The sequence below is a fragment of the Pholcus phalangioides genome, unplaced genomic scaffold (genome assembly GCF_987345545.1).
Source record: "Pholcus phalangioides strain wild (caught in Gottingen) unplaced genomic scaffold, Ppha-v1.0 ptg000024l_1, whole genome shotgun sequence".
Classification (NCBI taxonomy): domain Eukaryota; kingdom Metazoa; phylum Arthropoda; class Arachnida; order Araneae; family Pholcidae; genus Pholcus; species Pholcus phalangioides.
Genome location: NW_028301616.1, coordinates 14,198,850 through 14,211,709, shown reverse-complemented (window position 1 = coordinate 14,211,709; position 12,860 = coordinate 14,198,850). Strand labels below are relative to the sequence as shown.

Here is a 12,860-nt window from a genome sequence, read left to right as displayed (position 1 = left end):
TACTTCTGCTGAAATATGCATCTGTAGAGTTAACTGTTTATGCATGTTTATCATACATCAACAATGTTGATTGTATAACAAAGTTTTGCACTTTGTGGAACGCTGCAGTTTCTGCAACTGGAGTATTGCACTATAAAAATGTCCAGTAATATTTAAGACAGAGAAAATCTTAAAGACCTGTTTACCCTGTGTCTAGTTTTGGACGATTCCAAGAAGGGGAAGGGAAGATTTATTTTCCAGGGAAATAATAACGATGTCAAAACCAGAGGTCCTGTCCCACCTGGCCACCTACAGATAAAATGTCGTGTTTTTCAACCTCCTAACTAGTGGGGGAATACGGTGATCATCACGTTTTCAAGTTCCTGGCACATTTTTACCATAAAAGCAATAACAAGAAGGTAAGATACAGCGGCTTTGTCTTCTTATTTACGTGGAGGAAATGACGTGCCCCGTTTATAAACACCTATGAATAGGGTGAAGATATTTAAAATATACCATTCTTTCAAATTTCTCCCCATTTTGGTGAATAATTTTTAAAGAAAGAGGGAAAGAGAAATTTGTTTTTTGAGAATTTCCGCTGTCGTTATGGCGAATGTGTTTCGATTTTCATTCATAAATAACTCATTATAAGCGGATATTTTTTTTTTTTTAGTTTTAGCATCAGATCTTTGACAACCACTTACGAAGTACTTGAAATAGTGAGATTCTCTTTATATAAGCTGTACTCATTATAACAAACTTTTAGTGAAGCTTGAAAAATTTTCTTTGCAAACCGAAACTAACTAGTGGAAGAAAAAGGTGATCATCAGCTTTTTCAAGTTTTTTACCATAAAAATATTACCAATTATAATTATTTTTCGTAAATATTTATTAAATGTGTTTTAATTATTTAATGTTTTTATACTGAGATTAATATTCTGTATGGTAATAAAAGAATTTGTTTTTACGTGTGCGCTTTATTAGATAATTATATATTGCGTAATATTTGGAAAATACTTTATAATTAAATATTAGAAAAATATTGTTTTTAAACCTCATTTAATGTTATTTCACAGGCAATGAGATGAAATAACAAGTTTTAATTATATGTGCTATAATCAAGCAATAATTAGCTCACTTTTTTTCTCTTCCTCCGGTTTCTTCCAGAAGAAACCCAATTCTGATTACGTGTAAAAAAATGTTATATGATAAATTTATAATGAATGAGTGAACAGCATTATTAATAACAGTAATTATGAAAATAGTAATTATTCGCTAAAAATGTAGATCCTGTCTTATATGGTGGCAAGTTCAGTAATTTCAATTCATTTGTTGGAAGAAGTGTGTACTAGACCACAGAGTGCTGACATGGTTAAAACATTGGGGGAAAGGGGCTGAAAGTTGTTGGTTGTCCCGCATATACGGTACTCGAACGCGTATGCAGAAAAGGAAGGGTGCATTGCATTTTCACAAATTATTGGGAGAGGGGCCTCAAATGGCCTAAGTTCCTAGGTTCCGGTGCCTATGCTAGACCAGCAACCACGAGTGCCCCCGGGAAAGCATTTTTTGGGGTGTGAGTTGCAGAATAAAAAATGTAACACGATGGCTGAGATTATATTCCTGAAAATTGAAATGATGCAAAATATTTCAAAAATACGAATCATACCTATAATTTTGACACCTCATTTTTTTACCTTTCGCTGTCAGAAATGTGTTGAGGACAACTCGAATGTCCTCAATTTGAAAAGATTTATAAAACACACACTTATATGCAGAGGCGGATAGATGTCGATTAAAGCTCCGGGCGCGGAAGAAAATACTATATTAAATTACAGAAAGTGTGCAGTTTAGGTTTGAGATTTAGGAAGAGATTAGGAAGAAGTTAGGTTTTGCGCCCAGAAGTCGGTGGAGGGGGGGGGGGGGGTCCAGTGCGTGCACCCGGTGCACCCGCCATTAAATCCCACCTATGGTTATATGCAATTTTCAGATGCTTTTTCAAAGTTTCTTTTTCTGTTAGGGACTTCAGGTCCATTTCTTTTTAAATTTAATGAATGATGGTAATTTGATTAAAAATTTTTTTATTTTATTGAAATACGAGCCAGTGCACGTATTAAATGTAATTTCAAAACTCCTTCATCACTTTTGCTTGTGAGACCACAAATCGCTTGAATGTAGGCCTTTTCAAAGAAAAAAAAAATCTCAATTTCCAAATCTCATTTATTATGAAAACAAGTTAGTCACGAAGCAGTGCAATTTGGGAGACACGCCTACCTTCCAGAGCAATTGGCTCACCCATCTTCTTACAGTAAACTCTCGATAATCCGGCTGTTCGCTAGTCCGGCCCGTCCAATAATCTATCATTTTTAGGCGGGTTTTCATCAAGTCCCTCTCCGTAGGAGAGGAAAACATGTCACTACATGTTTGTGAGCAGAAGTGTATGTTATTTGAATAGGCTTTTTGAATTTACTTCCAGTAATCCGACTCACCCCGTCTGATATGTGCCGGATTAGCGAGAATCTACATCGGGGGACTACAGTGCATGACTCGCATCCCGTCTAATGTTGAAAACTCCTGATTTACATGATTTATTTCCTATTTTTCTTGTCGATAATCACGATTTCTTATGTATTTATGCATATTTATTATGGTTTTTTTTTTGTGAATATACAGAGATCTGCGCCGTATCACGTGTTTCGAAGAAAGATATCGGACGCTGCTTCAAGCTGATAACACTAGCCTTGGGAATGCATGTCGACGCGATTACTACAGGCGATTTCATGGTAATGTTACCCCCCCCCCCCCAATTATTGTTAGCATTATATATGTTGTATATAGTATATTATAAAGACTTTAAAAACATCTGCTGAATATTGTCTGAATTTATTTTCATGATTTTTCATTATTCAACTAACAAATTTTTCGATGTCTATCGTTAAGTTTCTACTTTTCTTTAAACTTAGAACTTTTTGACTTTAAAAATATTTTTTTTCTCTTTTATTTTGTTTAATTACAATTCTAATGTTTTCGATGTGTTATTATAATAAGGTGTTTTTGTGAGGTATTTATCTAAATATCTGTTTTGACAGTCTCGCTTCTGCTCCACTCTGGGACTTTCGATGCCTGTGCAAAGGGCCGCTACGCACATCGCCCAGAAAGCTGTTGATATGGATATCGTCCTTGGGTTAGTTCCGATGTTTCTATATTTTTCAACTTTTTCAAATATTTTCTGTGCATCGTGACATGTAAGGTTTTAAAGGTATTAATTACTTAGCTGAATTGCGTATGGATTTATCAACCAAAATCCTGATTTTGGTTATTTCTTGTAAAATGAACAAATAGAGGTATCGCTGTATTCTGGTTTTAACATACTTTTATTGCGGTGGACGTATGGTTATGCCAGGGCATATAGCTAAGTATATTAACACTAGGAAAACGGAAGCGGTAATTTTGAAAGCTACTTATATGCGTTTACATCCGAATGGTTTATCTCAGGTTGTTGAGAAATTTCATGACTTTTGTCATCTTGTTAAGGCTCTTAAGTTCCTAAAGAATTAATGTTCTAAGCTTCTTGGTTTAGTGGCAAATGAAGTTCTACCTAGAACGATGTAACGGTCATTTAAGGCTGAATATATACCGTTTTAGGAAGTTTTGGTAAAGAAAAATAATTTATTTTGTTTGATTATTTCGTATTGCAGTCAAAATAGCCGCTATCCGTCGTTCTATGTAGTTAGAAATGCCCATCGTTCTAGTGTTAAGAGTTGATTTCACATGAAAGAAGGGGATACTGAGGTGTCCTTGCTAATATTCAGTACAGTGGAACTTCACTTTGCGAGTGTTTTGCAAGACGAGCAAAATCTTTTAATAAATTTTGACTCAAATAAACAAGTGATGTTATTATGCAGCATTATGAGCAAAAATTTTGCACTGTGTTTACTCAGTTGCACGTAATCACAACTGAACCGATGGTTATTCGATTTTGCACCACACATGTACTGTTGGGTTGTGGGCAATCTTCTTCCCCCAGTCAGCGTTCCAAACGAAACAAACCTTACCCTTCCCAGGGTTTTGGAAAAACCATTTCCACATCGAGAACTGCCTGAAGATAATAGACAACGTCTACGATGGGGGTCACCAAGAGAACCCCGAATTCTATTCGGAGAAAAGTTTGGGATGATTTCATTATTGAACATGACTCCAAAGGGTTAGCTTATGAACAGGAGCAACTAGTTGTGAAAGCGATTGTGTCCTTGGTAAGACTGTAGCGTATGCAAATTGCTCTGCTGTGACGTCCACACCACATCTAGTGCTGCATATAAACTGGAATCAACCTGGAAGCTCTGCTGCTCTCTATCCCTAGCCACCACATCCACATTTTTAGACTTAATTACATAAAACTATTAATTACATATGCGTAAAATGTGAGGGAAACTGTGCAAAACTTTGCGGTAAAGAACCACTCAGATAAATTTGTAGCAGTGCAAGTAATGCATCTATTCAATAAAAAATTTGATTTCCTATTTCCATGAAATCCTCTGAAAGAAGCATAGGCGAGTGTCATTGGATAGGCCACTTCTTAAAGTCACACGAAATGAAAATGATTGTGGTGGGGGGGGGGGGGGAGACCATCAAATAACAGTAACCTCTCTCTCATAGTTTAGAGTAGACTTAATGACGTAATTTGTAAACTTAATGGCAGTAATTATTATCTTATTACTGTATTTTACTGTAAGATTGTGTTGTATTATTGATTAATTGCTGTTTGGTAAGCCGCTGTGGTGGTCGAGTGGTTATAGTGACGGACTCGCGATGCGAGGATCCCGGTTCGAACCCCACAGTGGTGGTCGGCTGAAGTTGGTTTTCTGTGGTTCCCAACTTCAAGGCGCAAATGCGAGCCGATCTCCCCGTTAAAAAGTCTCGCCACAGAGAGCGACAGTCCTACAACGATAAATCATTCAATCATAACACTTCACTCATAGTTTGAAAAACTGGTGGCAGATGGCAGCACTACACATAACAAGCATTACAGAGAAACAAAAAACTTCACGCCAGCTTTCACTACACGTACATTCCCGCATGTACCGATTCGTTGGGGGGGGGGGTGTGGGCGGGGTGCATGTGTGGTGTAGCAGTAGTAGGTAGGGCCTCCAAAAAATGGCTCGGGGATCCATGATATTCTTAAGTCAGCCAACTCGTTGGGCAGTTTGCCTGTTGTGGCGTTGTATTTGTATTTCATCAGTGATTTTAGTGAAAGAATAGTTGTGCAACGAATCGCCGGTATTTGCTGATCATTTTTGTCGCACCACGGTCATTTTCTGCACACAAGGGCTAATTAGACCGGGACCTACAATTTATTGTCGATTCCGAACGGCAGGCTTGTTTTTTATACTCATCGAGAGGTTGGTGCGCTAACCCCTCGACGGGGGAACTCCCTGCGGTAGCAATTTTTTGCTGCGGTCAAGTCGCCGTTTTTTGTTGTACCCCTGTGTCAGGAAAGTTTCCTGTCAAGGACGAACCGGGTATCGAACTCGCGACACCTCTGAACATCCTTCGGTACTTTAGGCGAGTATCTTATCGACCGGGCTACCGCGCCCCTCCATTATTTGCTATGAAAAAACTTGTTTTTACATGCGAGTGATTCGGAATGCAAGACATTCATGTTCTTCCCCTTCCATGTTATTGCAGACGAAGCCCGTTGTCGGTTGCAGCAGCTGCTATATTCATGGCGTCACAAGCCTCTAATATGAAGAAAACAGAGAAAGGTAATATCTTTGATTTATATAAATGTATATGAATATTTTACTGGTATACATGCAGGGATTTGTCTATCAGCTGAAATATAGGTCTGTTTTCTGGGCCCTTCACAAAATACAAATTAAAAATTTGAAGTTTCATTTCTTTTGTACAAAAATTAACTACATATTGCTTCGTTTTTCGCTTCCCACAAAATTACTTACTTTTCACAAAAATAAAGAACATTTTCACAAAAACAGGACCCTGTAACATAACTAAGTTCTTTCAGGGGGGGGGGAATCCTTATTATTTAATTCTCATTTATAAAAAATCCATACTTTGTTTTTCAAAACTTCTTTCTAATTTGTCTGCGTATGGTTTTACTTTATAGGGAATTGGGATCTATCTCTCTCCTACGTTTCATTCCCCAACGTGGATGTAGCTATGTTATAAAAAAAAAAAAAAAATCCTGGACAGACCTCTGCTATGTATAAGAAAGGTGTTTGATTTACCACAGTGAAAATCCTCTATAACGATAATTGCCTGGATAACGATATTAATCTTTGGTCCCCATGCGCTTTCGATAGTGTTGATACATTCCATCTACAACGATATGTTTTTTTCAGTCCCTTGAGTATCGTTATAGAGAATTTTCTACTGCGTATATACAGTGTGCTTATTTGAAATTAAATTACCGTTATGTTAGCTACTTCGATTTTCTCTGCAACTTGGTGCTTTGGTTATTTGATCTGAATACTGAAGAAGTATACCTTGAAGCCTGAAAAATTTTGTCATCATTCAGATTTTGCACTCTCACGAAACAGTAAAAACATGAATGCATAAAATAAAGCATCGCGCATATTTCTCTCGTTTATACAAATTATATACGTAAACTTAGACAACGAATAATCTGCAACAATTTTAATGACAAATTATTCAGGTTATATGACACGCATCTTTTATCATACCAAACTTGTTCCGTAGGGAATGAGATTGTCCCCCCTCCCCCGGCAATAGTTTTTATTATCACAAAAAATGAGTAACTTTGCCTGGTTTTAATTTATACAAAAATTGCCACGTTTTTAAGACAAATAAACTCAATTGGTCGAATGGTCGACGCGTTTCGGCTCTTCAATGGAGAGCCGTCATCAGGACTTCGTGGTCGGAATTCACACGAATGAATCGTGGAAGAGTGATGTTTACGTCTGGTCGTCCGAAGAGTTCGCCTTTGTATTTGCTGCGTCCGAGTGGTCTTTAGATGCGAATTGGGGAGCCATCTGTTGTAAAGTGTTGAAAGTTTTGTCACGACTGAGGTTAATAAAGCCTGTCCAAGCTGACGAAATAGGTGGTGTGTTTCTTCCATCATTAACGAGGAAATTCTGGCATGTTCTGATGAAGTATCGCTCGAGAAAATTCAATTCAGAATTGTGTGTTGCTTTTTTAAAAACAAACGCTTTATCAAAATCAAAATAATGTGAATGTTGCCAACAGTGTTGGGCAATAGCCGAATTATCCGTCCGACCCTTCTCAACATGCTTTCGGTGTTCGAGAACTCGAATATTTAGATTTCTTCTAGTTTGGCCAATATATCCATTTTCACAATTCTTGCATGGGATGAAGTAGATACCAGATTGTTTGGAGGGTGAGATAGGATCTTTCAGATGGGAAAAGGTGAGTATATTTGTTGGCTGGAATATTGTATGGAAGTCAACTTTCTTGAAGATAGAAGAGATCATGAAACTTGAAGAAACGAATGGAAGAACAACGGTATTAGAAAACTGTTTTGAGTCAGCTGGGAGCAGGTTCGTGGTGCATGTCTGGGTCATTTTTCTGAGGACCTTGTCGATGATAAAAGGTGAAAAACCCCGATTAGAAGCGATGTCACGAAGGATATTGAGTTCATTCTGGAGGGAGGCTGAATCACTGCAAAGTTTTAGTGCTCGATGAACAAAAGAAGAAAATGCCGAAAGTTTCTGATTGGGAGGATGAAAGGATTTTGCATGAGGTGGCATGGAGATAGCGAATGGCTTACGGTACACAGATGTATGAAATTCAGTGTCTGTCTTTTTAATGAGTACGGCGAGAAAAGGTAGCATATCATTTTTTTCCATTTCATAGGTGAATTCAATATGTGGGTCAATAGAATTCATAAAATTGAATAACTCAGTGACATTAACATCAGTCTCATCAACTAAAGTGAATGTGTCATCAACATACCTGATCTAAAGTTTGAAGTGGTGGGTTTCCAAAAGTTCTGTTTCGAAAAAATCCATATATATGTCACAGAGGATAGGCGAGAGTGGGTTGCCCATGGCAAGACCTTCTGACCCCAACTCACCCAACTTTGTGTATCGCACAATTATTTTTCAGTGTTTGGAAAGTTTTACCGCCAAACAGAAGGTCTTGCCATGGGCAACCCACTCTCGCCTATCCTCTGTGACATATATATGGATTTTTTCGAAACAATCAACTCACCCAACTTTGTGTATCGCACAATTATTTTTCAGTGTTTGGAAAGTTTTACCGCCAAACAGAAGGTCTTGCCATGGGCAACCCACTCTCGCCTATCCTCTGTGACATATATATGGATTTTTTCGAAACAAAACTTTTGGAAACCCACCACTTCAAACTTTGGATCAGGTATGTTGATGACACATTCACTTTAGTTGATGAGACTGATGTTAATGTCACTGAGTTATTCAATTTTATGAATTCTATTGACCCACATATTGAATTCACCTATGAAATGGAAAAAAATAATATGCTACCTTTTCTCGACGTGCTCATTAAAAAGACAGACACTGAATTTCATACATCTGTGTACCGTAAGCCATTCGCTATCTCCATGCCACCTCATGCAAAATCCTTTCATCCTCCCAATCAGAAACTTTCGGCATTTTCTTCTTTTGTTCATCGAGCACTAAAACTTTGCAGTGATTCAGCCTCCCTCCAGAATGAACTCAATATCCTTCGTGACATCGCTTCTAATCGGGGTTTTTCACCTTTTATCATCGACAAGGTCCTCAGAAAAATGACCCAGACATGCACCACGAACCTGCTCCCAGCTGACTCAAAACAGTTTTCTAATACCGTTGTTCTTCCATTCGTTTCTTCAAGTTTCATGATCTCTTCTATCTTCAAGAAAGTTGACTTCCATACAATATTCCAGCCAACAAATATACTCACCTTTTCCCATCTGAAAGATCCTATCTCACCCTCCAAACAATCTGGTATCTACTTCATCCCATGCAAGAATTGTGAAAATGGATATATTGGCCAAACTAGAAGAAATCTAAATATTTGAGTTTTCGAACACCGAAAGCATGTTGAGAAGGGACGGACGGATAATTCGGCTATTGCCCAACACTGTTGGCAACATTCACATTATTTTGATTTTGATAAAGCGTTTGTTTTTAAAAAAGCAACACACAATTCTGAATTGAATTTTCTCGAGGGATACTTCATCAGAACATGCCAGAATTTCCTCGTTAATGATGGAAGAAACACACCACCTATTTCGTCAGCTTGGACAGGCTTCATTAACCTCAGTCGTGACAAAACTTTCAACACTTTACAACAGATGGCTCCCCAATTCGCATCTAAAGACCACTCGGACGCAGCAAATACAAAGGCGAACTCTTCGGACGACCAGACGTAAACATCACTCTTCCACGATTCATTCGTGTGAATTCCGACCACGAAGTCCTGATGACGGCTCTCCATTGAAGAGCCGAAACGCGTCGACCATTCGACCAATTGAGTTTATTTGTCTTAAAAACGTGGCAATTTTTGTATAAATAGTTTTTATTTTAAAATCTTTACCACTATGATAATGCTGAGAGTTATTTCAGTCATCAACAACGATCTGGATTCCATTTTTGGCGATGTCCTCCAGAAACGTCCCAGTCGGCGCTATCTTAATACACTGGCGGCACTTCAGCAGGTCTTGTGGGAATTCAATTACAGGTATCTCTCGCTCTACGCGATTTCGCTACGGTATGATTCTGAAAAATTCATTTTAGAAATCTCACCCTGCGAAATTTGGTCTGGAGTTTAATTTGCAAGCCCATTTTCAAGATTCACATCAAAGATAAGACAAAAATCCGTTGGTTTTAATGATTTAGATGAGACAAATGTGGGACAAACGCTCAAATCCAAATCATCAGATCTTACTAATCAACATCTTTTGATAACATTGACAGTGCTGTCAGAATTATAACCGAAGAAAAAGATCCTAATAAAATGAAACTAGAATTTTCGTATTTGTCAGGGATATTCAGAATTTACTGGCAATTCACTTGGTACTGAAGTTTTCGCAAAGTATGCTGCTTGTGAGCCGATTCTCGACTGTTTCATTTGAAAAATTTATAGTCAGTTATCATGCCAGGCTGTTCAGGAAGTAAAAAAACATCCACACTCACTGGAATCGAAAATTCCAGTGGAATTCAAATTCATTCTCATATGATTTAAATTCCCGAGATTTATGTAAAAAAGTTTGAATAATCAGTTCATTCAATCAAAAAAATATATTTTGCTGCTAGAAGTTGAACTGTTTTTTCTTTCTTTGTGTAGGAGAAACCCCCTTCCCATCTCTCACTCGTGGTAAATTCACTTCACTTTACGCGATTATTGTGAGGATCCAATTAATCGTGTGAAGCTTCACAGTCAAAAGGTAGACTTTTTTTTTTTAACCGGCAAGTCCTATGTTGAAATGAACTTAATATTGTTGACTCAAAATTATTTTTAATAACAATAAAAGGTGTGGTTAAATGGGTCTAACGGCAAACAGGTTATAAAAGAAAATGGCTTCAACTTGCTATATAGGTGCCAATGCTTTCAATTTAACTGGAAGCCTTCCGATTTTTTAGCCTTATTAAAATCTTCCGGTTGGAAACCAAATTATTCCGGTTTTTTTCGTATCTTTATAGAAAAGTCCCTGAAAATCCTCAAATTGCGAAAATGAAAAATCTCGAACGAAAATCTCCCAGTCATTGCAGTACTAGGTCGACTAGGTTTCTTTCGCAAAAATATGGGAAATTTTTGAATTTAAAAATCTACAAATCTCGTCAGTTATTTCCAAATAAGATCAAAGTTGGCAATTATTTGCTAAAATCAACAATCGCAGGAAATAAAACGCTACTGAAATCACAGTGGGAACGAAATCTGCAAAAAAAAAAGAAATAAATAAATAAAAACACGTTGAGCTTGACCATAAAATAATTATGCGAGATAAATATTCATATTTACAGTCATAATTATAATAATATAGCATAATTTATGAGTTGCAAAATAATATTATCCTTGATTTTAGTGAAAAAGAATTAAAATTCAGTTGTGTTTCATTGAAAATAGGGAAAACATCTTAAACAGTCGGGATAGCCGTAATTAGGGAAAATACAGTATTGTCTCTGGCAAACAAATTATATGGTCACTATAAAAATTCCTTTTATAAAATGTTCATTTTTCACGTTTATTTATACGACGTTGTTTTTGGCAGCAAAATATGTCGTTACATGACTAAACTAAAGATTTTTCAAGTCTCGGAATTCGGCACATGTGTTGCTAGGACACATTTGAAAAAAAAAAAAAACTCTTTGGACTGTGCGAAAGGTTAAGAGATGGTTCTAGACTCAACTTGTTTTAATACCGTGGTAGGATGAGAAAAACCATTTACGGACTATCTGTCCAACCCTGTATTTTACAACCTCTGAGAATAAAGTTCGGTGAGTGAAGTCAGAACGGCCGATCTGGCAACACTGGCGAATCAAAACGCTGCACATGCGTAGCGGCAGGTGTTGACCATCTGCCGCCACCGTTGTTCACTTGAGCGTCGTTTGTGTTCCGTGAAAGACTTGTTTTACAAAGTGCTTGTTTAGTGCGTTGGTTCTTGACTGAGAACAGGAAAATGAACGAACAAAAGATCAATTTAAGTCACTGAGGATGAGTCCTGGTGTCTCAGGTACGACCCTGAAACGAAACGGCAAAGCAATGGAATGGCGTTCTCCTGCATGACCTCGTCGGTAAAAGGTCAGAGCAGAAAAATCACGCATCAAAACGATGCTAATCACCTTTTTTGATAGTCAAAGCATTATCCACAAGGAATTTCTACCTGAGGGAACGACGATGAATGCTGCAAGGTACATTGAAATTTTGACCCGTTTCATGAAACGTCTACGCAGGGTACGACCTCAGTACGCACAACAAGGTTCATGGTTTCTTGTTCACGACAATGCTCGCCCTCACACAGCCAATATCGTCAAACAGTTCCTGGCAAAAAATGGGGTGGTGCAAATTGAACATCCACCATACTCGCCAGATCTCAATCCTCCAGACTTCTTCCTATTCCCACGACTCAAACTCGCTTTGAAAAGAAAGAGATTTGACGATATTCCTGACAGCCAACGAAACGTGACGAGGCTTTTGAACTGCATCCCAAAAGAAGACTTCTTGCAAAGTTTCCAAGACGTGTATAGGAGATTTCAGCGGTGCATAGTAATGGGAGGTGACTATTTCGAAGGACGGTAAGGTAACTTTCGTTAACATTTCATCTACGTTAATGTTACAGGACTATTCACCGAACTTTATTGTCAGAGGTTGTATTTAGTTTTGAATTGATACAATTATAATGGTTTTGTTTTGTAAACTTTCATTTCAGAAGTTGGTGAAATCGCCAGCGTTGCTGAGGTCACCATCAAGCAGTCCTACAAGTTGATGTTCCCTCATGCCGCTTCTCTCTTTCCTCAAGATTATACCCACCATGCTCTCATCTCCGAAATCCCGCATGAGTGACCTTCGTCTGAATTCATTCTCATATAAGAGTCATTGACTTCATGGTTTTGTTTATTTTCTCGGACGAGCAATTGAATGCTCCTTTTTGGGTTTTTTTTTTCAACTCAAACTTGCTGATACACATTGCATTAAATGTAACCATTTTTTCGTTGGATAAGGTATTGAATATTCATTTTTATGGGCCATTTCTAAGTCAAAGTTGATATGTTCAGACCTGCAAACTCGCAGGCCCATCATTTGGGGTGGGGGGGGGGGGTGGCTTTTGAAAATACACTAAAAATGGTGCGTGTGCGTGCGTACATACGTACGTACATACGATGTACGTACGCACGCAGGTACGTACGTACGTATGCAGGCAGGCA

General features: G+C 37.9%; 1 protein-coding gene across 1 annotated transcript in view; it reads left to right on the top strand.

Annotated features, from left to right (window-relative positions):
• The window catches only part of LOC149068792 (transcription initiation factor IIB-like), a 34,992-nt gene extending 22,339 nt beyond the window's left edge, over window positions 1–12,653 (top strand). Inside the window, exons 7-10 of the mRNA XM_089251222.1 lie at window positions 2,650–2,759; window positions 3,066–3,160; window positions 5,662–5,738; window positions 12,365–12,653. Of these exons, the coding sequence (XP_089107348.1) occupies window positions 2,650–2,759; window positions 3,066–3,160; window positions 5,662–5,738; window positions 12,365–12,498 (416 nt within the window). The 3' untranslated portion in view covers window positions 12,499–12,653. The remainder of the gene's footprint in view (window positions 1–2,649; window positions 2,760–3,065; window positions 3,161–5,661; window positions 5,739–12,364) is intronic.
• The last annotated feature ends 207 nt before the right edge of the window (window positions 12,654–12,860 follow it).